The 26,607-nt window shown below is 39.1% G+C and overlaps 3 protein-coding genes across 3 annotated transcripts in view; all 3 read left to right on the plus strand.

The window, feature by feature from the left end:
* LOC120944379 overlaps positions 1 to 14,746 on the plus strand; it is a 62,404-nt gene extending 47,658 nt beyond the window's left edge. Inside the window, exons 38-52 of the mRNA XM_040358435.1 lie at positions 235 to 476; positions 576 to 679; positions 2,813 to 2,931; positions 4,435 to 4,593; positions 10,982 to 11,190; positions 11,417 to 11,526; positions 11,670 to 11,779; positions 12,141 to 12,287; positions 12,448 to 12,656; positions 12,887 to 12,996; positions 13,138 to 13,247; positions 13,609 to 13,755; positions 13,915 to 14,123; positions 14,353 to 14,462; positions 14,604 to 14,746. Of these exons, the coding sequence (XP_040214369.1) occupies positions 235 to 476; positions 576 to 679; positions 2,813 to 2,931; positions 4,435 to 4,593; positions 10,982 to 11,190; positions 11,417 to 11,526; positions 11,670 to 11,779; positions 12,141 to 12,287; positions 12,448 to 12,656; positions 12,887 to 12,996; positions 13,138 to 13,247; positions 13,609 to 13,755; positions 13,915 to 14,123; positions 14,353 to 14,462; positions 14,604 to 14,746 (2,238 nt within the window). The remainder of the gene's footprint in view (positions 1 to 234; positions 477 to 575; positions 680 to 2,812; positions 2,932 to 4,434; positions 4,594 to 10,981; positions 11,191 to 11,416; positions 11,527 to 11,669; positions 11,780 to 12,140; positions 12,288 to 12,447; positions 12,657 to 12,886; positions 12,997 to 13,137; positions 13,248 to 13,608; positions 13,756 to 13,914; positions 14,124 to 14,352; positions 14,463 to 14,603) is intronic.
* Positions 14,728 to 23,413, plus strand: LOC120944380. Its single transcript, XM_040358436.1, has 23 exons — positions 14,728 to 15,221; positions 15,381 to 15,589; positions 15,819 to 15,928; positions 16,070 to 16,179; positions 16,541 to 16,687; positions 16,847 to 17,055; positions 17,285 to 17,394; positions 17,537 to 17,646; positions 18,008 to 18,154; positions 18,314 to 18,522; positions 18,752 to 18,861; positions 19,003 to 19,112; positions 19,474 to 19,620; positions 19,780 to 19,988; positions 20,218 to 20,327; positions 20,469 to 20,578; positions 20,940 to 21,086; positions 21,246 to 21,454; positions 21,684 to 21,793; positions 21,936 to 22,045; positions 22,407 to 22,553; positions 22,713 to 22,921; positions 23,152 to 23,413. Exons 1-23 carry the CDS (start codon positions 15,096 to 15,098, stop codon positions 23,411 to 23,413), a joined length of 3,477 nt encoding a protein of 1,158 aa, XP_040214370.1. The 5' UTR covers positions 14,728 to 15,095.
* A 175-nt stretch (positions 23,414 to 23,588) lies between these two features.
* Positions 23,589 to 26,607, plus strand: part of LOC120944381 — a 71,313-nt gene continuing 68,294 nt past the window's right edge. Inside the window, exons 1-8 of the mRNA XM_040358437.1 lie at positions 23,589 to 24,021; positions 24,181 to 24,389; positions 24,619 to 24,728; positions 24,870 to 24,979; positions 25,341 to 25,487; positions 25,648 to 25,856; positions 26,086 to 26,195; positions 26,337 to 26,446. Coding sequence (XP_040214371.1) covers positions 23,896 to 24,021; positions 24,181 to 24,389; positions 24,619 to 24,728; positions 24,870 to 24,979; positions 25,341 to 25,487; positions 25,648 to 25,856; positions 26,086 to 26,195; positions 26,337 to 26,446 — 1,131 coding nt within the window. The 5' untranslated portion in view covers positions 23,589 to 23,895. The remainder of the gene's footprint in view (positions 24,022 to 24,180; positions 24,390 to 24,618; positions 24,729 to 24,869; positions 24,980 to 25,340; positions 25,488 to 25,647; positions 25,857 to 26,085; positions 26,196 to 26,336; positions 26,447 to 26,607) is intronic.

A 26,607-nucleotide genomic window follows, 5' to 3' on the forward strand; every position in this document is an offset into this window, starting at 1 on the left:
TGTGAATACTGGCCTTGCCTCACTATGTTACTTTGGCGTAGTGCAAATGGGATGCGCTACGCCGGCCAAAAGATGCGCCCGGGTACGTGAATCTAGCTCTTTTTGTCTATAGTAACACTCATTTCTTTTCAAACTAACAATGTTTAATGTAGAAAAAAGTGTGTTTTGACAAGTGCATGCATTAGACCTATGTAAATGCAGAATTCTAAAACTCCTATGTAATATATTTTTTAGGACACATTCCAGAAGAACGACTCTTGTGTTGCACAGTCAGTAATAACTGACCTCAGTGTCCAAACTCAGGATGAAATTATCAGCAGCATATTTGTTCTATTGAACCATGACCAGATTTGCCTCAACACCTCCGGCTGGCTACAAGCATTTACCCTTATCCTCAACAGTTTCTCAGTTACCCCGAATGAATCTGAGCTTTCTGATCTTCCTCTAGATGTGAGCTGCCAAGAATACCAAGCTGTGTGAGTAACAATAAGAAGAAAATATAAACTTAGCTGTTGAGTAATACTTTCACCAATGATACTTGTCTAATTGTGTTTTTCTTTTGTGGTCAACAATAGACTGGAAGACCTGAGTGATATTTACAACAGACTGAATGACTTGGAAAAAGAATCCATCTTTAACTACTGTAAGCTGTTCCTTACTCAACAGAAAAAGACTACAGGTAAAGGATTCCTTTTAGGTGTTTATTATTTTTCAAATGGATCAGTCAACATTTAAAAAAATGTTTTTTACACTGAACATATACAACTTTGAGGATTGAGGTCCCTCTTCTGCAATTAACCCTCCTCTTATGTTAGCTTTCTGTTACTATCCATGATGTTAACGGGTCAGTTTTGACCCGTGTCTTAAATCAGCCATAAAATACCCTCTGAACAATTATTTATCATCCAATTTGTTTCTTACCTCTTGGTTACCTTGTTAGGCTTCTTTATCCTTGATAAGATTGGTTTTAATATTTTTGGTGTGACCCCTTAGACCTTTCTTTTGATAGCATACCTCTCATTTTCAAATTTAAAAAATGGTAAAATAAACCTCAATAGAATATTATAAATTGGTCCTATGTGTCTTTACTTTATTTAGAGAAGCAGACAAGCAGGCAAAGAGATAGGCCCCTCCCTAACTACAGCTCACAGGGTTGAGAGGTGATTGGCTGTCAGTGTTACTAAGCAGAGGGAGTGTTTATGATTTCAGTTTTGGCACTTATTAGTGTCCTATAATCCTATATTATAACTGGGTCAGAATTGACCCTAACACCATAAACGTCTTAATTTTCACCACAGTATTTTATAATTTAGTGAAAAGGATTATTTTTCTATTACATTGTTTAAATAGAGGTTCCTGACAAAGTAAAAAAATCTTGATGCAATAAACAAATTTATGTGATACTTATAGACATTCAAAACCTGAAAACGGGTCGGTTCTGACTCTAACACAAGAGGAGGGTTAAGGACAAAGGATACATTTTTCAGGGTACTGCTCAGGCAGAATGTACATTTTTAAATGTAGCCCCAAATATAGTAAATCTTCATTTTTGAGTTTAGGTCTATTATTAAAGGAAATGGAAAACAGACAAAAAATTACAGATACTTATTTTCCACACTGATGTAGAATGACCAAGTTTTTGGGTGACAACAGAAGGGGTTATACCAACAAAACATATACCTGCTTCTTCTTCATTGAATGTTTTCTTTAAAAGTACCAGGTGATCTTAAAGTGATTGTAAATGCATTTTTTTAAAATAAACAAACATGTTATACTTAACAGTTCTGTGCAATGGTTTTGCACAGAGCAGTCCTGATCCTCCTCTTCTCGGGTTCGCCACCAGCCGAGTTCCCCTATAGAAACTCATACGTGCTCACTCCCGAGCCCCGCTCTGTGTGTCCATAAGGCCCCTTCCACACGGGGCAGATCCTCTTGCAGCTGTTCAGGTCTGCCGAAAAAACTGACAGGCGGACCTAAACGGTCTGCCTGTGTGAAAGGGGCCTAAGACACACAGAGTCTGGCTCAGCCCCACCCCCACTCCCTCCTGTTCTTGACAGCAGTGGGAGCCAATAGGGAGGAAGAGAGCTGGGAGAGCTCTTGTGCACATCGCTGGATCGAGATCAGGCTCAGGTAAGTATTAGGCCGCGTACACACGATCGGTCCATCCAATGAGAACGGTCCAAAGGACCGTTGTCATTGGTTAACCGATGAACCTGACTGATGGTCCATCGCGCCTACACACCATCGGTTAAAAAAACGGTCGTGTCCGAACGCGGTGATGTAAAACACAACGACGTGCTGAAAAAAACGAAGTTCAATGCTTCCAAGCATGCGTCGACTTGATTCTGAGCTTGCGTGGGTTTTTAACCGATGCTTTTGCATACTAACGATCGGTTTTGACCTATCGGTTAGGTGTCCATCGGTTCAATTTTAAAGCAAGTTCTCATTTTTTTGACCGAAGGTTAAAGAACCTATGGGGCCCACACACGATCGGTTTGGACTGATGAAAACGGTCCTTCAGACCGTTCTCCTCTGGCGATCCTATCGTGTGTACACGGCCTTAGGGGTGACTGAGAGGGGAGCAACACACTGAAGACTTTTTACTTTCATGTATAGAATACATGAAGGTAAAAAACTTCAGCCTTTAGAACCACTTTAAAGTTGGAGATGTAACATAAGCACGCAAATAACCATCAGGGAGTTTTAAAATAACCAGTGCTCTTACTGGCTATTGTATATGCTGCAAGTTTAAATACCATCTACAAAGATTATTACATAACTATATTGTATATTTCTTTATTGCACCTTTCAGGCTTTGTATGCACCAGAGATGTCATGGGAAGTGAAGAGTGGATTCTTACATACGTTGGACCTTTTTTCACCAGTGGCAACTTCTTCAGTTTGCTAGACATAAATCCAAATTTAAACATGGTAAGATAAATGCATTCAGATTTCTGTTTTTCATTTTTTTTAATTGTGGATCCCAGAATAAAATAAAAACTCTCTCTAATACTCTCTAAAGCCCCATTCACAGGGGCAATGACATATACATGTTTATATGCATTTATAGGTCACATAAATGCAACTGCAATGATTTTAAATAGTATAATTCACACTGTAAATTTGCCTGCTTTTAGGTACATTTTAGATATATTGGCCCGGATTCACAGACAACGGCGCACATTTATGCCGCCGTAGCGTACCTCTTTTACGCTACGCCGACGCAGCGCAGAGAGGCAAGCATGGAATTCACAAAGCACTTCCTCCCAAAACTGCGCTGGGTTTCCTAGGCGCAAGCCGGCGTAGGTGGAAGTGGGCGTGAGCCATGCAAATGAGGCGTGACCCCATGCAAATGATGGGCCGAGCGCCAGACAGATACGTATAACGAACGGCGCATGCGCCGTCCCGTGGACGCATCTCAGTGTGCATGCTCACAATCACGTCGGAACAACTGCCTACGGCGTGAACGTAACCTACGCCTAGTCATATTCACATCCAACGTAAACTATGTAAAATACGCGGGCTTGTGTTCCCTGGTGCAGCCCTTTGCATGGATGCTGCTGAGTTACACCTCCTTTATGAGGCATAACTTTGCGCCGTACGTACAACTTACGCACACCAGTCGTAGCCTGCGACGGGCGCAAGTATGGTCGTGAATCGCGTACCTCCCTCATTTGCATATTTGAATAGAAAATCAATGGGAGCGCCACATGCGTCCAGCTTAAATATGCGCCCACTCTACGCCGGCGTAGGCAAGTTACGTCGGTGGAATGAAGCCTGTTTTTAGGCGTTTTTGTGGGCACGGCGCACAGATACGACGGTGCATATTTGCACTTACTCGAGATACGTTGGCGCAAGTGCTTTGTGAATCCGGGCCATTCAGTTTAGTTGTGTTAAGAGAAGATAGAATTGTGTGCCTCTGGGGGCAGATTAGCACTCAAATGCATACATACGCAAACACACGCAAGTGCATATTTATGTTTGTCACATCCAGGAGTATTTTATGCCTGTGTTTTTTGCCGCATGATGTGGTTCCTTTCACTGACTCCTGTTACACTACTGTGATTTAATTTGCACGTATAAGCACTGTTTCTGATATTATCATTAAGGCTGGGTTCACACTATCTTTGCATGCGGCTCAAAGCAGGGGCCCGGTGCGTTCCCGTTTACCGGTTTTGGTCCGATTTCAGACCAAATTTTGGGCTGAATTCGGACCTGAAATGGACCAAAAAGATGCACAGGGCTCCTGTGGAGCCACAGCGCAGATATGCGAACCAGCTCCATAGAGAGCCGATTAAAATCTCCTGCTTTTGCGAATTGGAATGCGGGCAACCCACATCCAATTCGCAATAGTGTAAATCCAGCCTTAAGGAATCAAAGTGAACTTAAAGGATTATTACACTAAATCCCAAATTTTCCCATATTTGTTTATAGGGTGCTGTACTAGATAACCTGACACCAAGCCAAGTGTCACAGATTTTGACACAACCTGAAGTGCTCTTGAACCTCACATTGTTGGAAAGTTTGGCACACCTGATGGGAAAGGAAAACTTTACTCACTATGTTAATATAATTGAAGAAACAATGGAAAAGGTATTGTAATACTTCAGCATATACAACTATTTTAATTATAATATAATTTACAGGAAACAGAAGATAATGAAAAGGTCCTTTATTGGCGTATAAATTTCAATCCCTGTAAAAAGGCATAGTGATATTAAGGGACCGATTTTTAATGGCTTATCAAAAAAATTTAGGTGGTACTTTAAAGGGGTTGTAACGCTTCAATTTTTTTTTCATAAATAACAAACATGTCATACTTACCTCCACTGTGCAGTTCGTTTTGCAAAGATCCTTGTCTTCTGGGGTCCCTCGGCGGCTGTCTCGGCTCCTCCCTGCTTTTGGTAACCCCCCTGGGAAATGCTTTCCCAAGGGTTACCTTGTGGGCGCGCTCCCGAGTCCCGTATCCGGCGTCCATAGCCGCCGACTACAGGAGTCTGCCCCGCCCTTCAACCCTCGCATCATTGGAGTTAATTGACAGCTATCCATCTATCCAATGAAGACCCGAGAAGACTGGGCCGAGAAGAGCCGAGAAGCAAGCGCGTTCTCGACGCAGGACTTTCAAGGGCTCAGGTGGTAAGTAGCGGATGTTTTTTCACCTTAATGCATAGGATGCATTAAGGTAAAAAAACATGAAGGTTTACAGCCCCTTTAAGCAGTTCCCTTTGCTTAACACAGGGAGATTTTCAGAATTCGGGGAGGGACAGTCGTATGACTTTGGCAGGTAACATGACCAGGATTTCCTCTCAGAATTTATTCATTCGTAAAACACATCCCTGTGCTTTATTAAAAAAAAACACAACTTTTTTATATTAGTGATATGGTCATGGTACAGCCATAAATGCTGTTATATTTTAAAATATCCCAAGGGTTGTTTTTGCCTTAAACACTCAACCAGTAATTTTTTTGTGGAGGAAGCATAACATATATAAAACATATAACTAGTTTTGGGTCATCCCCTGTACATCTGTGCTGTCATTCACTACACCACAAGCTGATCAGCAAGTCCCGGCCAATGATTTACGGCTGGGACCTACAGATCAGCTGATCGACTGACAGAACAGAGCTCTGTGTTGGCAAACAGCACAGAGCTCTGTACAGACAGCGGCAATAAACGCTTATGGCAATTTTTTTATGAAAAATATGTAGAAGAATACGTATCGGCCTAAACTGAGGATTTTTTTTTTATATATATATATTTTTGGTGGATATTTATTATAGCAAAAAGTAAAAAATATTGATTTTTTTTCAAAATTGTCGCTCTATTTTTGTTTATAGCGCAAAAAATAAAAACTGTAGAGGTGATCAAATACCACCAAAAGAAAGCTCTATTTGTGGGGAAAAAAGGACGTCAATTTTGTTTGGGAGCCAGGTCTCACGGCCGCGCAATTGTCAGTTAAAGTGACGCAGTGCCGAATCGCAAAAAGTGGCAAAATGGTCCGGGGCTGAAGTGGTTAAAGAAGCTCCAATAGTATAATACAGCTAATTTGTGTAAATCAGGGTTTCTCAACTCCAGTCCTCGAGGCGCCCCAACAGGTCATGTTTTCAGGCTTTCCATTTTTTTGCACAGGTGATTTGATCAGTTTCACTGCCTTAGTAATTACCACAGCCAATTCATCTCAGGGAAATCCTGAAAACATGACCTGTTGGTGCGCCTCGAGGACTGGAGTTGAGAAACACTGGTGTAAATAATTAAAAAAGGCATATAATCTCGTATCAGACTATGCTATTCCCAACACCATAAAAAAAAATGTTTATCGCTCCTAAGATCTAACATCTACCAAAAAGATTATATAAACACCAATAATGTCAGCACGCTGCCATCAATCACCCTCTCCATTCAAAGTATTAGAATAAAGAGACTGGATGGATTACAATTATTTAGCACTATTTCATAGTTCCCAAGAAAACTTTCATAAGTTAATATTTTATAAAATGAAACTCAGCAGATAAAACATTTAATTGGTTGAAATAGGATGAAGAAGCTTGAATGTGGTGTTCCACCAAAAAAAAAAAGAAGCCATCAGCTACACATACTGCTTTTAATAAATGGACACTTACCTGTCCTGGAGTCCAGCGATGTCGGCACCCGCAGCTGATGTTTCCATCAGCTGTTGGGTGCTCTGCCGCCATTGCGGGTACAGGAAAACCGGCAGTGTAGCCTTTTCGGCTTCACGCCGGGAACCCTACTGCGCATGTGCAAGGCCCCCGCTCCTCTCTCCTATTGGCCCAACGGCCGGGGGAGAAGGAGGGAGCCCCATGGTGACATCACAGCTCCGCTGCAGGGACTCCCAGAAGTGGGAAAGTATACCTGTCAAAGACAGGTATCCTGTCTCCCCTTCCCCTCGAAAGGTGCCAATTGTGGCACCGGAGGGGGGATTAATATAATGCGTGGAAGTTTCACTTTTAGGTGGAACTCCGCTTTAAGTATGCAGAAGAATTTGAAATAAAAAATACATAAACCAAAGAGAACATGCAACATGCTGTGCTTTGACGAAAAGAGATTAGGGCTAGTTTACACTCGCTTCAAAATGGGGCTTCAGACATGCTTTTTTGAAGTGCTGTAAATGCCAAGCACAGCTCCTGTCACTAAATTAAATGGTTAGCTTACAGTCCTGTTTACACATTGCTTTTGCTTTGCTTTGCATCAAAAATGATACCCCATATTGCATTCTTGGTGCTTCAAATCATCTCCAAAGCCTTCATAGAACTCTATGACAAAGCTAGCTTGAAGCACCTGCAGCTTTTGATAGGCTTTTATCCAGCTTTAGCTTCACTTTGTTTAGGCTTTATTGCAGGTATGATATATCCCAGGATGCACTGGGAAACCAAAAAGTGAACCTTTCCATCCAGATATAAATGGACTTTTAATTTTCAAATATGTGTAGCACTGAGGAAAATAATATATTGGAAATAAATGCAACATTTATATATTATATAAAAGGCTATTCTGTGTGTGTATTCTGTTTCCCTTTTTACTGGACAATAGATTATGCTTTTAGAAACAAAATAGCATATATTTCTAGTTAATATAGTTTATAGTTAAAGGTTTGTGGACACCTGACCACATAACCTTGATGGGCTTTTTCGACATCCTATTCAAAATCATTTTTGTTGCTACTAACTCCCCCCTCCCCCAGGTTTGTGGCTAATTAACCATGAGGCTGGAGAGAGAGGACTGAGCAGCAGAGGATTAGCAGAGCTGGGGGACCGGAGCAGGAGAAACTAGCAAAGTAGTGGGAGGTGAGAGGGGAGCAGAGAGAGAGAGGAGGAAGAGGAAACCAGAGGATCAGCAGAGCTGAGAGTTAATACTGAGCAGGGGATCAGCAGAGTTAGGGGTTACTACTAAGTGGGTCATCAGCAGAGCTTGGAGAACTACTGAGCAGGTGATATGCTAAATAAGGATACTAATAAGCTGGGGATCTGCTGCACGAGGGTACCAGAGAGCTAGGGATCTGCTGAACAGGGGTACTAATGAGCACTGAAGCATCATCAAAGCATCATTGAAGCATCACGAAGCATCAAAAACACATCAAAAAAGCATTTTGAAGCTGTATGCACTTTACTGTGTGTTGAAGTTGAAGCAGGTTTTTTTTTTTTTTTTCCTCTCATAGTCCGCCCCCTCATTGAAGGGGCCACTTGCCTCCCTAATAACCATGATCCCGGAACGGCCCTGACTATTCAGACATCTATGATGTCTTCTATCCCTCTTCTAGCGTCCCCACTGCCCCTTTTTCGTTTCTATTTTCCTCTCATACACTCCACGGCTCTTTACTCTTGCTCCCCTAAGGGCTGGATACCCTTTCCTTTCACCGCCATCTCCTCTTTTCCTCTCTCTTCCTCACCACGGATTGATTCAAAGTAACATCTCACCAGCGGTGCTTAGACGCTCACTTCACAGTGGGCATTTGGCCCTAACTAAGCTCAAAAATCAATCAATCAATCAAGTGTAAATGAGCCATTCGGGGTCTAAATAGGGGATGAGCCAAACACCCTCTGATTCAGGTCGCACCAGCACTTGCGAACAGGCAAAAAATTTGTGCGAACATGCGAACACCGTCAACATGACACGAACATGAAAAATCAAATGTGCTAATTTTAGAGTCTTATTTGCAGGTTATTGCCATAAAAAAGTGTTTGGGGACCTGGATCCTGCACCTGGGGACATGTATCAATCCAATTTTTTTTTAAAACTGCAGTTTTTTCAGGAGCAGTGATTTTAATAATGCTTAAAGTGAAACAATAACATTGAAATATTCCTTTAAATATCATGACTGGGGGTCTCCTTAGTCTGGCTGTAAAGTAGGGCATCTTTCCCTTGTTTGTAACAGAACCGTGGCAAAATGACATTTCTAAAGGAAAAAATTTAGTTTAAAACTGCTTGTATTGTCAAATCCCAGTAATAGATAAAAATCATTGAAAAAAACTTTGTGGGTTCCCCCCAGTCCATTTCTAGGCCCTTTGGGTCTGGTATGAATATTAAGGCACCAAAATGTAAAAAAAAAAATGCGTGGGGTCCCCCCAAAATCCATACCAAGTCCTTCAGGTCTGGTATGGATATTAAGGGAAACCCTGCACAAAATAAAAAAAAATGGCGTAGAGCACCTTCAAAATCCATACCAAGCCCTTCAGGTCTGGTATGGATAATAGAGAAACCCTGCACCAAAAAAAAAATGGCGTGGGGTCCCCCCAAAATTCATACCAGACTCTTATCTGAGCACGCAACCTGGCAGGCCGCAGGAAAATGAGGGGATGAGAGAGTGCCCCACGCCTGAACCATACCAGGCCACATGCCCTCAACATGGGGAGGGTGCTTTGGGGTCAACCCCAAAACACATTGTCCCCATGTTGATGGGAACAAGGGCCTCTTCCCCACAATCCTTGCCCGGTGGTTGTGGGGTTCTGTGGGCAGGGTACTAATCAGAATCCCACCCTCCCATGTGAACTGGTTCCCTTTAACCCCCCTGACGGTAAACACGAGCGTGACTCGGGGTTGGTTTTACATGTTAGGATCGGCAAACCCGAGTCACGCTCGGGCTGGACGGGCTTACCTTTCGCTGGATCCACAGGCTTGGTTTACTCACCTTGTCCCTGGATCCAGCGATGCCACCCGCTGTGTGAGCGAGCGGGACCTCCTCGCTCGAATCACAGTCCCCGTGTGACGCCGATCTCCGTTCCCTGCGACGTTACGACGCACGGGGACGGAGAACGGCGCCAAATTCAAAAAAGTAAACAAACACATTACATACAGTATACTGTAATCTTATAGATTACAGTACTGTATGTAAAAAATACACACCCCCCTTGTCCCTAGTGGTCTGCCCAGTGTCCTGCATGTACTTTTATATAATAAAAAATGTCATTTCTGCCTAAAAACTGTAGATTGTCCAAAAGTGTCCCTTTATGTCAAAAATGGTTTTAGATCAGCTAGAAAACAGCGATAATAAATTATAATCACTTGCAGAAATGTGCGATAGCGATTTGCGGGGAAATTCGTCATAAAAAAAATAAAATAATGACAGCGACAATTCTGCAACTGCAAATTTCAGTGATTTTGAGTTGATTACATTATTGAATAATTTTTATTATAATTATATTATTATTTGTTATAATTATTTATAATTATTTATTATATTATAATTTATAATTTTGTTTTAAAAAAAAAAATCATACCCGGGATGCCTACAAGACTCTTGCTTGGTCAGATTTAAGTGAGTTATTTCTAAAAATTACAGGCCTACAGTATAAAACGCCAATTTCCTTGCAAAATAAATGTACCGCTTTTGGTACGTAATTCCAGACAGAATCATACCGCCAGGGAGGTTAAAATCCATACAATTTTTTTTGGCGCAGGGTTTGATTTAATATCAACACCAGACCCAAAGAACCTGGTACTGTACTGGGGGAAACTTGTTTTTTTCAATGATTTTTATGTATATTGCCGGGATCTGGCAAAATATTACAGCAGCAAGCGTTTTTAAATTATATTTTTTCCTTTACAAATGTAATTTTGCTGCTCTCATTCATAACACTACGTGCAGCATTACATAGTGTAGGGCTTTGACTCCCCCCTGAGCCATGATTGGCCAAATGCACCCTGCCTTTGGCCAATAAAGGCACTCACAGCAGAACGCACAGTGATTGGCCAAAGCATGATGGTCAGGTGCATGCTTTGACCAATCAGCAGCAATCAATGCACTGTGATCTCGCAGTGCATTGACAGTCTCACAGGTCATTATGAGGCGTTCTGCGGGTGCTCGAATTTCCAGCGAATGCCAAATAATGTTCTAAATTTGGCGAACAGGTGAACACCTGATGTTCGAGTGAAACTTATGTTACACTGGTATATGTGTTCGATCAGCATGCAAGCAATAGCAGATTTTCCTAAACTTTTTCACAAATCTCTGATTTTTACATGTAGGCAAGCCTGTCACAGCAGCAAGTAACAACAATAAAGACAACACTCCTAGCTACCCAGATCAGTGGTCTTCGGGTCGAGTTCTCTACTTATACAACGGAAGAGTGGACAGTCTTGTTCCAGGACTACTTGTTTAATTTGACTGCATACTTCAACAAATCACTTCTTGAGTTCATTCCTTTGAACGTATCCTGCTCCTCCTACCAAGTAATGTAAGTACAAAGATAGCTAAGACAGAAAAAAAATGTCTGTGGCTCTTGAAAACTTTGAATGCTTGGCAGAATATAAAAAAAAAAGCCATAGACATTTACCAAATGTCTATGGCTCTTGAAAACATTGAATGCTTGGCAAATTAAAAGATTTACAAGGAAAGCATAAAAAGACAAATATTTAAGTCATAACCCCAGATTTTCTCAACTATTTTGTTTTCTGAAACAGAGTGAAAGTTTTTAGCATTCAGTTTAGCTCGATGACAGATGAAACAAGAGAAGCAATCTATCAGTACTTCCTGAAACCATACTTGACAGCAAAAGCTTCCACTTCCGCAGGTATGTTTGCATGTCCCCTATTCTCTTGTGAGATGAAGGAGTTTCTTGTCCCTTCTTGTGGTGGAAAAAGTCTTACTTTCCTCTTCAACCTTGGAGCTGCTTTATATCACTTTGCTAAAAAAAAAATCTGTGTTTCCTTCTAGTTGTTTGTGATGCTGGAAGCTTCCAGAACTGGCGTGAAGTGAACTTTGGAGTCTTTTTCTACTTTTTCCAACTTGGAGAAATCTTAACACTCAATGAAAATTTTACACCGGTAAGTCTAGTGCAAATAGAAAGATATTCATAACTGTAAAAGGGCTATTAAAAAGGCTTACCATGAAGTAAGATGATTAACAGATATAGGTAGTCCTTGGACACCTTAGGTTACTGCACGCACCTTCTTTGTATCATTGAAGGGGCATTGAAATATGAAGGCGACAAACTCGAATCATTGCAAATAAAGACCAAATTATGTTTCCAGAATTGGTAGCTACAAAGGCTTGAGGGAATAGAATAGGGGATATCAAAGGTGGCACCTTCACAAGAAATGAAAAGAATGATTACAAATGCAAATAAAATGTAAACTACTGTAGCCATCATTTCCTGACAAGGAACATGTCATAATACTTTTCCAGGATGAAGTGGGTCCAGCGGACATGGCCGTACTCGTGACCAAAACTGAAGTTCTCCGTAATGAAACTTTGCTGGAAAAATTTCTAAGCTCTATTGCACCACAAAATATCTCAGTCTTCCTGCAATCTATCTCATCCGCAGCAACACAGGTAAATAGAAAAGATCAATCCTAAAAGACATTCAGCTTTGTTAAGAAGATATCTAAAAGCACGCTGTTTTGAGATACTCTGGTATATATGTTTGATCAGCGTGCAAGCAATAGTAGCTTTTACTTAAGTTTTTTTACAAATCTCTGATTTTTACATGTAGGCAAGCCTGTCAGAGCAGCAAGTAACAACAATAAAGAAAACACTCCTAGCTACCCAGCTCAGTGGTCTTCAGGTCGAGTTCTCTACTTATACAACGGAAGAGTGGACAGTCTTGTTCCAGGACTACTTGTTTAATTTGACTGCATACTTCAACCAATCACTTCTTGAGTTCATTCCTATGAATGTATCCTGCTCCTCCTACCAAGTAATGTAAGTACAAAGATAGCTTAGACAGAAAAAAAATGTCTGTGGCTTTTGAAATCTTTCAATGCTTGGCAGAATATATATAAAAAAAAAAGCCATAGACATTTACCAAATGTCTATGGCTCTTGAAAACATTGAATGCTTGGCAAATTAAAAGATTTACAAGGAAAGCATAAAAAGACAAATATTTAAGTCATAACCCCAGATTTTCTCAACTATTTTGTTTTCTGAAACAGAGTGAAAGTTTTTAGCATTCAGTTTAGCTCGATGACAGATGAAACAAGAGAAGCAATCTATCAGTACTTCCTGAAACCATACTTGACAGCAAAAGCTTCCACTTCCGCAGGTATGTTTGCATGTCCCCTATTCTCTTGTGAGATGAAGGAGTTTCTTGTCCCTTCTTGTGGTGGAAAAAGTCATACTTTCCTCTTTAACCTTGGAGCTGCTTTATATCACTTTGCTAAAAAAAATCTGTGTTTCCTTCTAGTTGTTTGTGATGCTGGAAGCTTCCAGAACTGGCGTGAAGTGAACTTTGGAGTCTTTTTCTACTTTTTCCAACTTGGAGAAATCTTAACACTCAATGAAAATTTTACACCGGTAAGTCTAGTGCAAATAGAAAGATATTCATAACTGTAAAAGGGCTATTAAAAAGGCTTACCATGAAGTAAGATGATTAACAGATATAGGTAGTCCTTGGACACCTTAGGTTACTGCACGCACCTTCTTTGTATCATTGAAGGGGCATTGAAATATGAAGGCGACAAACTCGAATCATTGCAAATAAAGACCAAATTATGTTTCCAGAATTGGTAGCTACAAAGGCTTGAGGGAATAGAATAGGGGATATCAAAGGTGGCACCTTCACAAGAAATGAATAGAATGATTACAAATGCAAATAAAATGTAAACTACTGTAGCCATCGTTTCCTGACAAGGAACATGTCATAATACTTTTCCAGGATGAAGTGGGTCCAGCGGACATGGCCGTACTCGTGACCAAAACTGAAGTTCTCCGTAATGAAACTTTGCTGGAAAAATTTCTAAGCTCTATTGCACCACAAAATATCTCAGTCTTCCTGCAATCTATCTCATCCGCAGCAACACAGGTAAATAGAAAAGATCAATCCTAAAAGACATTCAGCTTTGTTAAGAAGATATCTAAAAGCACGCTGTTTTGAGATACTCTGGCATATATGTTTGATCAGCGTGCAAGCAATAGTAGCTTTTACTTAAGTTTTTCACAAATCTCTGATTTTTACATGTAGGCAAGCCTGTCAGAGCAGCAAGTAACAACAATAAAGAAAACACTCCTAGCTACCCAGCTCAGTGGTCTTCAGGTCGAGTTCTCTACTTATACAACGGAAGAATGGACAGTCTTGTTCCAGGACTACTTGTTTAATTTGACTGCATACTTCAACAAATCACTTCTTGAGTTCATTCCTATGAACGTATCCTGCTCCTCCTACCAAGTAATGTAAGTACAAAGATAGCTAAGACAGAAAAAAAATGTCTGTGGCTTTTGAAATCTTTCAATGCTTGGCAGAATATATATATAAAAAAAGCCATAGACATTTACCAAATGGCTATGGCTCTTGAAAACATTGAATGCTTGGCAAATTAAAAGATTTACAAGGAAAGCATAAAAAGACAAATATTTAAGTCATAACCCCAGATTTTCTCAACTATTTTGTTTTCTGAAACAGAGTGAAAGTTTTTAGCATTCAGTTTAGCTCGATGACAGATGAAACAAGAGAAGCAATCTATCAGTACTTCCTGAAACCATACTTGACAGCAAAAGCTTCCACTTCCGCAGGTATGTTTGCATGTCCCCTATTCTCTTGTGAGATGAAGGAGTTTCTTGTCCCTTCTTGTGGTGGAAAAAGTCTTACTTTCCTCTTCAACCTTGGAGCTGCTTTATATCACTTTGCTAAAAAAAATCTGTGTTTCCTTCTAGTTGTTTGTGATGCTGGAAGCTTCCAGAACTGGCGTGAAGTGAACTTTGGAGTCTTTTTCTACTTTTTCCAACTTGGAGAAATCTTAACACTCAATGAAAATTTTACACTGGTAAGTCTAGTGCAAATAGAAAGATATTCATAACTGTAAAAGGGCTATTAAAAAGGCTTACCATGAAGTAAGATGATTAACAGATATAGGTAGTCCTTGGACACCTTAGGTTACTGCACGCACCTTCTTTGTATCATTGAAGGGGCATTGAAATATGAAGGCGACAAACTCGAATCATTGCAAATAAAGACCAAATTATGTTTCCAGAATTGGTAGCTACAAAGGCTTGAGGGAATAGAATAGGGGATATCAAAGGTGGCACCTTCACAAGAAATGAATAGAATGATTACAAATGCAAATAAAATGTAAACTACTGTAGCCATCGTTTCCTGACAAGGAACATGTCATAATACTTTTCCAGGATGAAGTGGGTCCAGCGGACATGGCCGTACTCGTGACCAAAACTGAAGTTCTCCGTAATGAAACTTTGCTGGAAAAATTTCTAAGCTCTATTGCACCACAAAATATCTCAGTCTTCCTGCAATCTATCTCATCCGCAGCAACACAGGTAAATAGAAAAGATCAATCCTAAAAGACATTCAGCTTTGTTAAGAAGATGTCTAAAAGCACGCTGTTTTGAGATACTCTGGCATATATGTTTGATCAGCGTGCAAGCAATAGTAGCTTTTACTTAAGTTTTTCACAAATCTCTGATTTTTACATGTAGGCAAGCCTGTCAGAGCAGCAAGTAACAACAATAAAGAAAACACTCCTAGCTACCCAGCTCAGTGGTCTTCAGGTCGAGTTCTCTACTTATACAACGGAAGAGTGGACAGTCTTGTTCCAGGACTACTTGTTTAATTTGACTGCATACTTCAACAAATCACTTCTTGAGTTCATTCCTATGAACGTATCCTGCTCCTCCTACCAAGTAATGTAAGTACAAAGATAGCTAAGACAGAAAAAAAATGTCTGTGGCTTTTGAAATCTTTCAATGCTTGGCAGAATATATATAAATAAAAAGCCATAGACATTTACCAAATGTCTATGGCTCTTGAAAACATTGAATGCTTGGCAAATTAAAAGATTTACTAGGAAAGCATAAAAAGACAAATATTTAAGTCATAACCCCAGATTTTCTCAACTATTTTGTTTTCTGAAACAGAGTGAAAGTTTTTAGCAATCAGTTTAGCTCGATGACAGATGAAACAAGAGAAGCAATCTATCAGTACTTCCTGAAACCATACTTGACAGCAAAAGCTTCCACTTCCGCAGGTATGTTTGCATGTCCCCTATTCTCTTGTGAGATGAAGGAGTTTCTTGTCCCTTCTTGTGGTGGAAAAGGTCTTACTTTCCTCTTCAACCTTGGAGCTGCTTTATATCACTTTGCTAAAAAAAATCTGTGTTTCCTTCTAGTTGTTTGTGATGCTGGAAGCTTCCAGAACTGGCGTGAAGTGAACTTTGGAGTCTTTTTCTACTTTTTCCAACTTGGAGAAATCTTAACACTCAATGAAAATTTTACACCGGTAAGTCTAGTGCAAATAGAAAGATATTCATAACTGTAAAAGGGCTATTAAAAAGGCTTACCATGAAGTAAGATGATTAACAGATATAGGTAGTCCTTGGACACCTTAGGTTACTGCACGCACCTTCTTTGTATCATTGAAGTGGCATTGAAATATGAAGGCGACAAACTCGAATCATTGCAAATAAAGACCAAATTATGTTTCCAGAATTGGTAGCTACAAAGGCTTGAGGGAATAGAATAGGGGATATCAAAGGTGGCACCTTCACAAGAAATAAATAGAATGATTACAAATGCAAATAAAATGTAAACTACTGTAGCCATCGTTTCCTGACAAGGAACATGTCATAATACTTTTCCAGGATGAAGTGGGTCCAGCGGACATGGCCGTACTCGTGACCAAAACTGAGGTTCTCCGTAATGAAACATTGCTGGAAAAATTTCTAAGCTCTATTGCACCACAAAATATCTCAGTCTTCCTGCAATCTATCTCATCCGCAGCAACACAGGTAAATAGAAAAGATCAATCCTAAAAGACATTCAGCTTTGTTAAGAAGATATCTAAAAGCACGCTGTTTTGAGATACTCTGGCATATATGTTTGATCAGCGTGCAAGCAATAGTAGCTTTTACTTAAGTTTTTCACAAATCTCTGATTTTTACATGTAGGCAAGCCTGTCAGAGCAGCAAGTAACAACAATAAAGAAAACACTCCTAGCTACCCAGCTCAGTGGTCTTCAGGTCGAGTTCTCTACTTATACAACGGAAGAGTGGACAGTCTTGTTCCAGGACTACTTGTTTAATTTGACTGCATACTTCAACCAATCACTTCTTGAGTTCATTCCTATGAACGTATCCTGCTCCTCCTACCAAGTAATGTAAGTACAAAGATAGCTAAGACAGAAAAAAAATGTCTGTGGCTTTTGAAATCTTTCAATGCTTGGCAGAATATATATAAAAAAAAAGCCATAGACATTTACCAAATGTCTATGGCTCTTGAAAACATTGAATGCTTGGCAAATTAAAAGATTTACAAGGAAAGCATAAAAAGACAAATATTTAAGTCATAACCCCAGATTTTCTCAACTATTTTGTTTTCTGAAACAGAGTGAAAGTTTTTAGCAATCAGTTTAGCTCGATGACAGATGAAACAAGAGAAGCAATCTATCAGTACTTCCTGAAACCATACTTGACAGCAAAAGCTTCCACTTCCGCAGGTATGTTTGCATGTCCCCTATTCTCTTGTGAGATGAAGGAGTTTCTTGTCCCTTCTTGTGGTGGAAAAAGTCTTACTTTCCTCTTCAACCTTGGAGCTGCTTTATATCACTTTGCTAAAAAAAAATCTGTGTTTCCTTCTAGTTGTTTGTGATGCTGGAAGCTTCCAGAACTGGCGTGAAGTGAACTTTGGAGTCTTTTTCTACTTTTTCCAACTTGGAGAAATCTTAACACTCAATGAAAATTTTACACCGGTAAGTCTAGTGCAAATAGAAAGATATTCATAACTGTAAAAGGGCTATTAAAAAGGCTTACCATGAAGTAAGATGATTAACAGATATAGGTAGTCCTTGGACACCTTAGGTTACTGCACGCACCTTCTTTGTATCATTGAAGGGGCATTGAAATATGAAGGCGACAAACTCGAATCATTGCAAATAAAGACCAAATTATGTTTCCAGAATTGGTAGCTACAAAGGCTTGAGGGAATAGAATAGGGGATATCAAAGGTGGCACCTTCACAAGAAATGAATAGAATGATTACAAATGCAAATAAAATGTAAACTACTGTAGCCATCGTTTCCTGACAAGGAACATGTCATAATACTTTTCCAGGATGAAGTGGGTCCAGCGGACATGGCCGTACTCGTGACCAAAACTGAAGTTCTCCGTAATGAAACTTTGCTGGAAAAATTTCTAAGCTCTATTGCACCACAAAATATCTCAGTCTTCCTGCAATCTATCTCATCCGCAGCAACACAGGTAAATAGAAAAGATCAATCCTAAAAGACATTCAGCTTTGTTAAAAAGATATCTAAAAGCACGCTGTTTTGAGATACTCTGGCATATATGTTTGATCAGCGTGCAAGCAATAGTAGCTTTTACTTAAGTTTTTCACAAATCTCTGATTTTTACATGTAGGCAAGCCTGTCAGAGCAGCAAGTAACAACAATAAAGAAAACACTCCTAGCTACCCAGCTCAGTGGTCTTCAGGTCGAGTTCTCTACTTATACAACGGAAGAGTGGACAGTCTTGTTCCAGGACTACTTGTTTAATTTGACTGCATACTTCAACCAATCACTTCTTGAGTTCATTCCTATGAACGTATCCTGCTCCTCCTACCAAGTAATGTAAGTACAAAGATAGCTAAGACAGAAAAAAAATGTCTGTGGCTTTTGAAATCTTTCAATGCTTGGCAGAATATATATTAAAAAAAAGCCATAGACATTTACCAAATGTCTATGGCTCTTGAAAACATTGAATGCTTGGCAAATTAAAAGATTTACAAGGAAAGCATAAAAAGACAAATATTTAAGTCATAACCCCAGATTTTCTCAACTATTTTGTTTTCTGAAACAGAGTGAAAGTTTTTAGCAATCAGTTTAGCTCGATGACAGATGAAACAAGAGAAGCAATCTATCAGTACTTCCTGAAACCATACTTGACAGCAAAAGCTTCCACTTCCGCAGGTATGTTTGCATGTCCCCTATTCTCTTGTGAGATGAAGGAGTTTCTTGTCCCTTCTTGTGGTGGAAAAAGTCTTACTTTCCTCTTCAACCTTGGAGCTGCTTTATATCACTTTGCTAAAAATAATCTGTGTTTCCTTCTAGTTGTTTGTGATGCTGGAAGCTTCCAGAACTGGCGTGAAGTGAACTTTGGAGTCTTTTTCTACTTTTTCCAACTTGGAGAAATCTTAACACTCAATGAAAATTTTACACCGGTAAGTCTAGTGCAAATAGAAAGATATTCATAACTGTAAAAGGGCTATTAAAAAGGCTTACCATGAAGTAAGATGATTAACAGATATAGGTAGTCCTTGGACACCTTAGGTTACTGCACGCACCTTCTTTGTATCATTGAAGGGGCATTGAAATATGAAGGCGACAAACTCGAATCATTGCAAATAAAGACCAAATTATGTTTCCAGAATTGGTAGCTACAAAGGCTTGAGGGAATAGAATAGGGGATATCAAAGGTGGCACCTTCACAAGAAATGAATAGAATGATTACAAATGCAAATAAAATGTAAACTACTGTAGCCATCGTTTCCTGACAAGGGACATGTCATAATACTTTTCCAGGATGAAGTGGGTCCAGCGGACATGGCCGTACTCGTGACCAAAACTGAAGTTCTCCGTAATGAAACTTTGCTGGAAAAATTTCTAAGCTCTATTGCACCACAAAATATCTCAGTCTTCCTGCAATCTATCTCATCCGCGGCAACACAGGTAAATAGAAAAGATCAATCCTAAAAGACATTCAGCTTTGTTAAAAAGATATCTAAAAGCACGCTGTTTTGAGATACTCTGGCATATATGTTTGATCAGCGTGCAAGCAATAGTAGCTTTTACTTAAGTTTTTCACAAATCTCTGATTTTTACATGTAGGCAAGCCTGTCAGAGCAGCAAGTAACAACAATAAAGAAAACACTCCTAGCTACCCAGCTCAGTGGTCTTCAGGTCGAGTTCTCTACTTATACAACGGAAGAGTGGACAGTCTTGTTCCAGGACTACTTGTTTAATTTGACTGCATACTTCAACCAATCACTTCTTGAGTTCATTCCTATGAACGTATCCTGCTCCTCCTACCAAGTAATGTAAGTACAAAGATAGCTAAGACAGAAAAAAAATGTCTGTGGCTTTTGAAATCTTTCAATGCTTGGCAGAATATATATAAAAAAAAATCCATAGACATTTACCAAATGTCTATGGCTCTTGAAAACATTGAATGCTTGGCAAATTAAAAGATTTACAAGGAAAGCATAAAAAGACAAATATTTAAGTCATAACCAAAGATTTTCTCAACTATTTTGTTTTCTGAAACAGAGTGAAAGTTTTTAGCAATCAGTTTAGCTCGATGACAGATGAAACAAGAGAAGCAATCTATCAGTACTTCCTGAAACCATACTTGACAGCAAAAGCTTCCACTTCCGCAGGTATGTTTGCATGTCCCCTATTCTCTTGTGAGATGAAGGAGTTTCTTGTCCCTTCTTGTGGTGGAAAAAGTCTTACTTTCCTCTTCAACCTTGGAGCTGCTTTATATCACTTTGCTAAAAAAAATCTGTGTTTCCTTCTAGTTGTTTGTGATGCTGGAAGCTTCCAGAACTGGCGTGAAGTGAACTTTGGAATCTTTTTCTACTTTTTCCAACTTGGAGAAATCTTAACACTCAATGAAAATTTTACACCGGTAAGTCTAGTGCAAATAGAAAGATATTCATAACTGTAAAAGGGCTATTAAAAAGGCTTACCATGAAGTAAGATGATTAACAGATATAGGTAGTCCTTGGACACCTTAGGTTACTGCACGCACCTTCTTTGTATCATTGAAGGGGCATTGAAATATGAAGGCGACAAACTCGAATCATTGCAAATAAAGACCAAATTATGTTTCCAGAATTGGTAGCTACAAAGGCTTGAGGGAATAGAATAGGGGATATCAAAGGTGGCACCTTCACAAGAAATGAATAGAATGATTACAAATGCAAATAAAATGTAAACTACTGTAGCCATCGTTTCCTGACAAGCAACATCTCATAATACTTTTCCAGGATGAAGTGGGTCCAGCGGACATGGCCGTACTCGTGACCAAAACTGAAGTTCTCCGTAATGAAACTTTGCTGGAAAAATTTCTAAGCTCTATTGCACCACAAAATATCTCAGTCTTCCTGCAATCTATCTCATCCGCAGCAACACAGGTAAATAGAAAAGATCAATCCTAAAAGACATTCAGCTTTGTTAAAAAGATATCTAAAAGCACGCTGTTTTGAGATACTCTGGCATATATGTTTGATCAGCGTGCAAGCAATAGTAGCTTTTACTTAAGTTTTTCACAAATCTCTGATTTTTACATGTAGGCAAGCCTGTCAGAGCAGCAAGTAACAACAATAAAGAAAACACTCCTAGCTACCCAGCTCAGTGGTCTTCAGGTCGAGTTCTCTACTTATACAACGGAAGAGTGGACAGTCTTGTTCCAGGACTACTTGTTTAATTTGACTGCATACTTCAACCAATCACTTCTTGAGTTCATTCCTATGAACGTATCCTGCTCCTCCTACCAAGTAATGTAAGTACACAGATAGCTAAGACAGAAAAAAAATGTCTGTGGCTTTTGAAATCTTTCAATGCTTGGCAGAATATATATAAAAAAAAAGCCATAGACATTTACCAAATGTCTATGGCTCTTGAAAACATTGAATGCTTGGCAAATTAAAAGATTTACAAGGAAAGCATAAAAAGACAAATATTTAAGTCATAACCCCAGATTTTCTCAACTATTTTGTTTTCTGAAACAGAGTGAAAGTTTTTAGCAATCAGTTTAGCTCGATGACAGATGAAACAAGAGAAGCAATCTATCAGTACTTCCTGAAACCATACTTGACAGCAAAAGCTTCCACTTCCGCAGGTATGTTTGCATGTCCCCTATTCTCTTGTGAGATGAAGGAGTTTCTTGTCCCTTCTTGTGGTGGAAAAAGTCTTACTTTCCTCTTCAACCTTGGAGCTGCTTTATATCACTTTGCTAAAAAAAAATCTGTGTTTCCTTCTAGTTGTTTGTGATGCTGGAAGCTTCCAGAACTGGCGTGAAGTGAACTTTGGAGTCTTTTTCTACTTTTTCCAACTTGGAGAAATCTTAACACTCAATAAAAATTTTACACCGGTAAGTCTAGTGCAAATAGAAAGATATTCATAACTGTAAAATGGCTATTAAAAAAGCTTACCATGAAGTAAGATGATTAACAGATATAGGTAGTCCTTGGACACCTTAGGTTACTGCACGCACCTTCTTTGTATCATTGAAGGGGCATTGAAATATGAAGGCGACAAACTCGAATCATTGCAAATAAAGACCAAATTATGTTTCCAGAATTGGTAGCTACAAAGGCTTGAGGGAATAGAATAGGGGATATCAAAGGTGGCACCTTCACAAGAAATGAATAGAATGATTACAAATGCAAATAAAATGTAAACTACTGTAGCCATCGTTTCCTGACAAGGAACATGTCATAATACTTTTCCAGGATGAAGTGGGTCCAGCGGACATGGCCGTACTCGTGACCAAAACTGAAGTTCTCCTCAATGAAACTTTGCTGGAAAAATTTCTAAGCTCTATTGCACCACAAAATATCTCAGTCTTCCTGCAATCTATCTCATCCGCAGCAACACAGGTAAATAGAAAAGATCAATCCTAAAAGACATTCAGCTTTGTTAAGAAGATATATAAAAGCACGCTGTTTTGAGATACTCTGGCATATATGTTTGATCAGCGTGCAAGCAATAGTAGCTTTTACTTAAGTTTTTCACAAATCTCTGATTTTTACATGTAGGCAAGCCTGTCAGAGCAGCAAGTAACAACAATAAAGAAAACACTCCTAGCTACCCAGCTCAGTGGTCTTCAGGTCGAGTTCTCTACTTATACAACGGAAGAGTGGACAGTCTTGTTCCAGGACTACTTGTTTAATTTGACTGCATACTTCAACCAATCACTTCTTGAGTTCATTCCTATGAACGTATCCTGCTCCTCCTACCAAGTAATGTAAGTACAAAGATAGCTAAGACAGAAAAAAAATGTCTGTGGCTTTTGAAATCTTTCAATGCTTGGCAGAATATATATATAAAAAAAAGCCATAGACATTTACCAAATGTCTATGGCTCTTGAAAACATTGAATGCTTGGCAAATTAAAAGATTTACAAGGAAAGCATAAAAAGACAAATATTTAAGTCATAACCCCAGATTTTCTCAACTATTTTGTTTTCTGAAACAGAGTGAAAGTTTTTAGCAATCAGTTTAGCTCGATGACAGATGAAACAAGAGAAGCAATCTATCAGTACTTCCTGAAACCATACTTGACAGCAAAAGCTTCCACTTCCACAGGTATGTTTGCATGTCCCCTATTCTCTTGTGAGATGAAGGAGTTTCTTGTCCCTTCTTGTGGTGGAAAAAGTCTTACTTTCCTCTTCAACCTTGGAGCTGCTTTATATCACTTTGCTAAAAAAAAATCTCTGTTTCCTTCTAGTTGTTTGTGATGCTGGAAGCTTCCAGAACTGGCGTGAAGTGAACTTTGGAGTCTTTTTCTACTTTTTCCAACTTGGAGAAATCTTAAAACTCAATGAAAATTTTACACCCGTAAGTCTAGTGCAAATAGAAAGATATTCATAACTGTAAAAGGGCTATTAAAAAGGCATACCATGAAGTAAGATGATTAACAGATATAGGTAGTCCTTGGACACCTTAGGTTACTGCACGCACCTTCTTTGTATCATTGAAGGGGCATTGAAATATGAAGGCGACAAACTCGAATCATTGCAAATAAAGACCAAATTATGTTTCCAGAATTGGTAGCTACAAAGGCTTGAGGGAATAGAATAGGGGATATCAAAGGTGGCACCTTCACAAGAAATGAATAGAATGATTACAAATGCAAATAAAATGTAAACTACTGTAGCCATCGTTTCCTGACAAGGAACATGTCATAATACTTTTCCAGGATGAAGTGGGTCCAGCGGACATGGCCGTACTCGTGACCAAAACTGAAGTTCTCCGTAATGAAACTTTGCTGGAAAAATTTCTAAGCTCTATTGCACCACAAAATATCTCAGTCTTCCTGCAATCTATCTCATCCGCAGCAACACAGGTAAATAGAAAAGATCAATCCTAAAAGACATTCAGCTTTGTTAAGAAGATATATAAAAGCACGCTGTTTTGAGATACTCTGGCATATATGTTTGATCAGCGTGCAAGCAATAGTAGCTTTTACTTAAGTTTTTCACAAATCTCTGATTTTTACATGTAGGCAAGCCTGTCAGAGCAGCAAGTAACAACAATAAAGAAAACACTCCTAGCTACCCAGCTCAGTGGTCTTCAGGTCGAGTTCTCTACTTATACAACGGAAGAGTGGACAGTCTTGTTCCAGGACTACTTGTTTAATTTGACTGCATACTTCAACCAATCACTTCTTGAGTTCATTCCTATGAACGTATCCTGCTCCTCCTACCAAGTAATGTAAGTACAAAGATAGCTAAGACAGAAAAAAAATGTCTGTGGCTTTTGAAATCTTTCAATGCTTGGCAGAATATATATAAAAAAAAAGCCATAGACATTTACCAAATGTCTATGGCTCTTGAAAACATTGAATGCTTGGCAAATTAAAAGATTTACAAGGAGAGCATAAAAAGACAAATATTTAAGTCATAACCCCAGATTTTCTCAACTATTTTGTTTTCTGAAACAGAGTGAAAGTTTTTAGCAATCAGTTTAGCTCGATGACAGATGAAACAAGAGAAGCAATCTATCAGTACTTCCTGAAACCATACTTGACAGCAAAAGCTTCCACTTCCGCAGGTATGTTTGCATGTCCCCTATTCTCTTGTGAGATGAAGGAGTTTCTTGTCCCTTCTTGTGGTGGAAAAAGTCTTACTTTCCTCTTCAACCTTGGAGCTGCTTTATATCACTTTGCTAAAAATAATCTGTGTTTCCTTCTAGTTGTTTGTGATGCTGGAAGCTTCCAGAACTGGCGTGAAGTGAACTTTGGAGTCTTTTTCTACTTTTTCCAACTTGGAGAAATCTTAACACTCAATGAAAATTTTACACCGGTAAGTCTAGTGCAAATAGAAAGATATTCATAACTGTAAAAGGGCTATTAAAAAGGCTTACCATGAAGTAAGATGATTAACAGATATAGGTAGTCCTTGGACACCTTAGGTTACTGCACGCACCTTCTTTGTATCATTGAAGGGGCATTGAAATATGAAGGCGACAAACTCGAATCATTGCAAATAAAGACCAAATTATGTTTCCAGAATTGGTAGCTACAAAGGCTTGAGGGAATAGAATAGGGGATATCAAAGGTGGCACCTTCACAAGAAATGAATAGAATGATTACAAATGCAAATAAAATGTAAACTACTGTAGCCATCGTTTCCTGACAAGGAACATGTCATAATACTTTTCCAGGATGAAGTGGGTCCAGCGGACATGGCCGTACTCGTGACCAAAACTGAAGTTCTCCGTAATGAAACTTTGCTGGAAAAATTTCTAAGCTCTATTGCACCACAAAATATCTCAGTCTTCCTGCAATCTATCTCATCCGCAGCAACACAGGTAAATAGAAAAGATCAATCCTAAAAGACATTCAGCTTTGTTAAGAAGATATCTAAAAGCACGCTGTTTTAAAGATACTCTGGCATATATGTTTGATCAGCGTGCAAGCAATAGTAGCTTTTATTTAAGTTTTTCACAAATCTCTGATTTTTACATGTAGGCAAGCCTGTCAGAGCAGCAAGTAACAACAATAAAGACAACACTCCTAGCTACCCAGCTCAGTGGTCTTCAGGTCGAGTTCTCTACTTATACAACGGAAGAGTGGACAGTCTTGTTCCAGGACTACTTGTTTAATTTGACTGCATACTTCAACAAATCACTTCTTGAGTTCATTCCTATGAACGTATCCTGCTCCTCCTACCAAGTAATGTAAGTACAAAGATAGCTAAGACAGAAAAAAAATGTCTGTGCCTTTTGAAATCTTTCAATGCTTGGCAGAATATATATAAAAAAAAAGCCATAGACATTTACCAAATGTCTATGGCTCTTGAAAACATTGAATGCTTGGCAAATTAAAAGATTTACAAGGAAAGCATAAAAAGACAAATATTTAAGTCATAACCAAAGATTTTCTCAACTATTTTGTTTTCTGAAACAGAGTGAAAGTTTTTAGCAATCAGTTTAGCTCGATGACAGATGAAACAAGAGAAGCAATCTATCAGTACTTCCTGAAACCATACTTGACAGCAAAAGCTTCCACTTCCGCAGGTATGTTTGCATGTCCCCTATTCTCTTGTGAGATGAAGGAGTTTCTTGTCCCTTCTTGTGGTGGAAAAAGTCTTACTTTCCTCTTCAACCTTGGAGCTGCTTTATATCACTTTGCTAAAAAAAATCTGTGTTTCCTTCTAGTTGTTTGTGATGCTGGAAGCTTCCAGAACTGGCGTGAAGTGAACTTTGGAATCTTTTTCTACTTTTTCCAACTTGGAGAAATCTTAACACTCAATGAAAATTTTACACCGGTAAGTCTAGTGCAAATAGAAAGATATTCATAACTGTAAAAGGGCTATTAAAAAGGCTTACCATGAAGTAAGATGATTAACAGATATATTTAGTCCTTGGACACCTTAGGTTACTGCACGCACCTTCTTTGTATCATTGAAGGGGCATTGAAATATGAAGG

The sequence above is a fragment of the Rana temporaria genome, chromosome 6 (assembly GCF_905171775.1).
Source record: "Rana temporaria chromosome 6, aRanTem1.1, whole genome shotgun sequence".
In the NCBI taxonomy this organism is placed as follows: domain Eukaryota; kingdom Metazoa; phylum Chordata; class Amphibia; order Anura; family Ranidae; genus Rana; species Rana temporaria.

What these genes read in the sequence shown, in the direction of transcription:
- LOC120944380 (XM_040358436.1), top strand. Translation starts at nt 15,096, where the DNA reads ATGGCCGTACTCGTGACCAAAACTGAAGTTCTCCGTAATGAAACTTTG. An exon ending in AAAAGCTTCCACTTCCGCAG is followed by an intron (nt 18,862 to 19,002) that starts GTATGTTTGCAT and finishes GTTTCCTTCTAG; the next exon opens with TTGTTTGTGATGCTGGAAGC. An exon ending in AAAAGCTTCCACTTCCGCAG is followed by an intron (nt 21,794 to 21,935) that starts GTATGTTTGCAT and finishes GTTTCCTTCTAG; the next exon opens with TTGTTTGTGATGCTGGAAGC.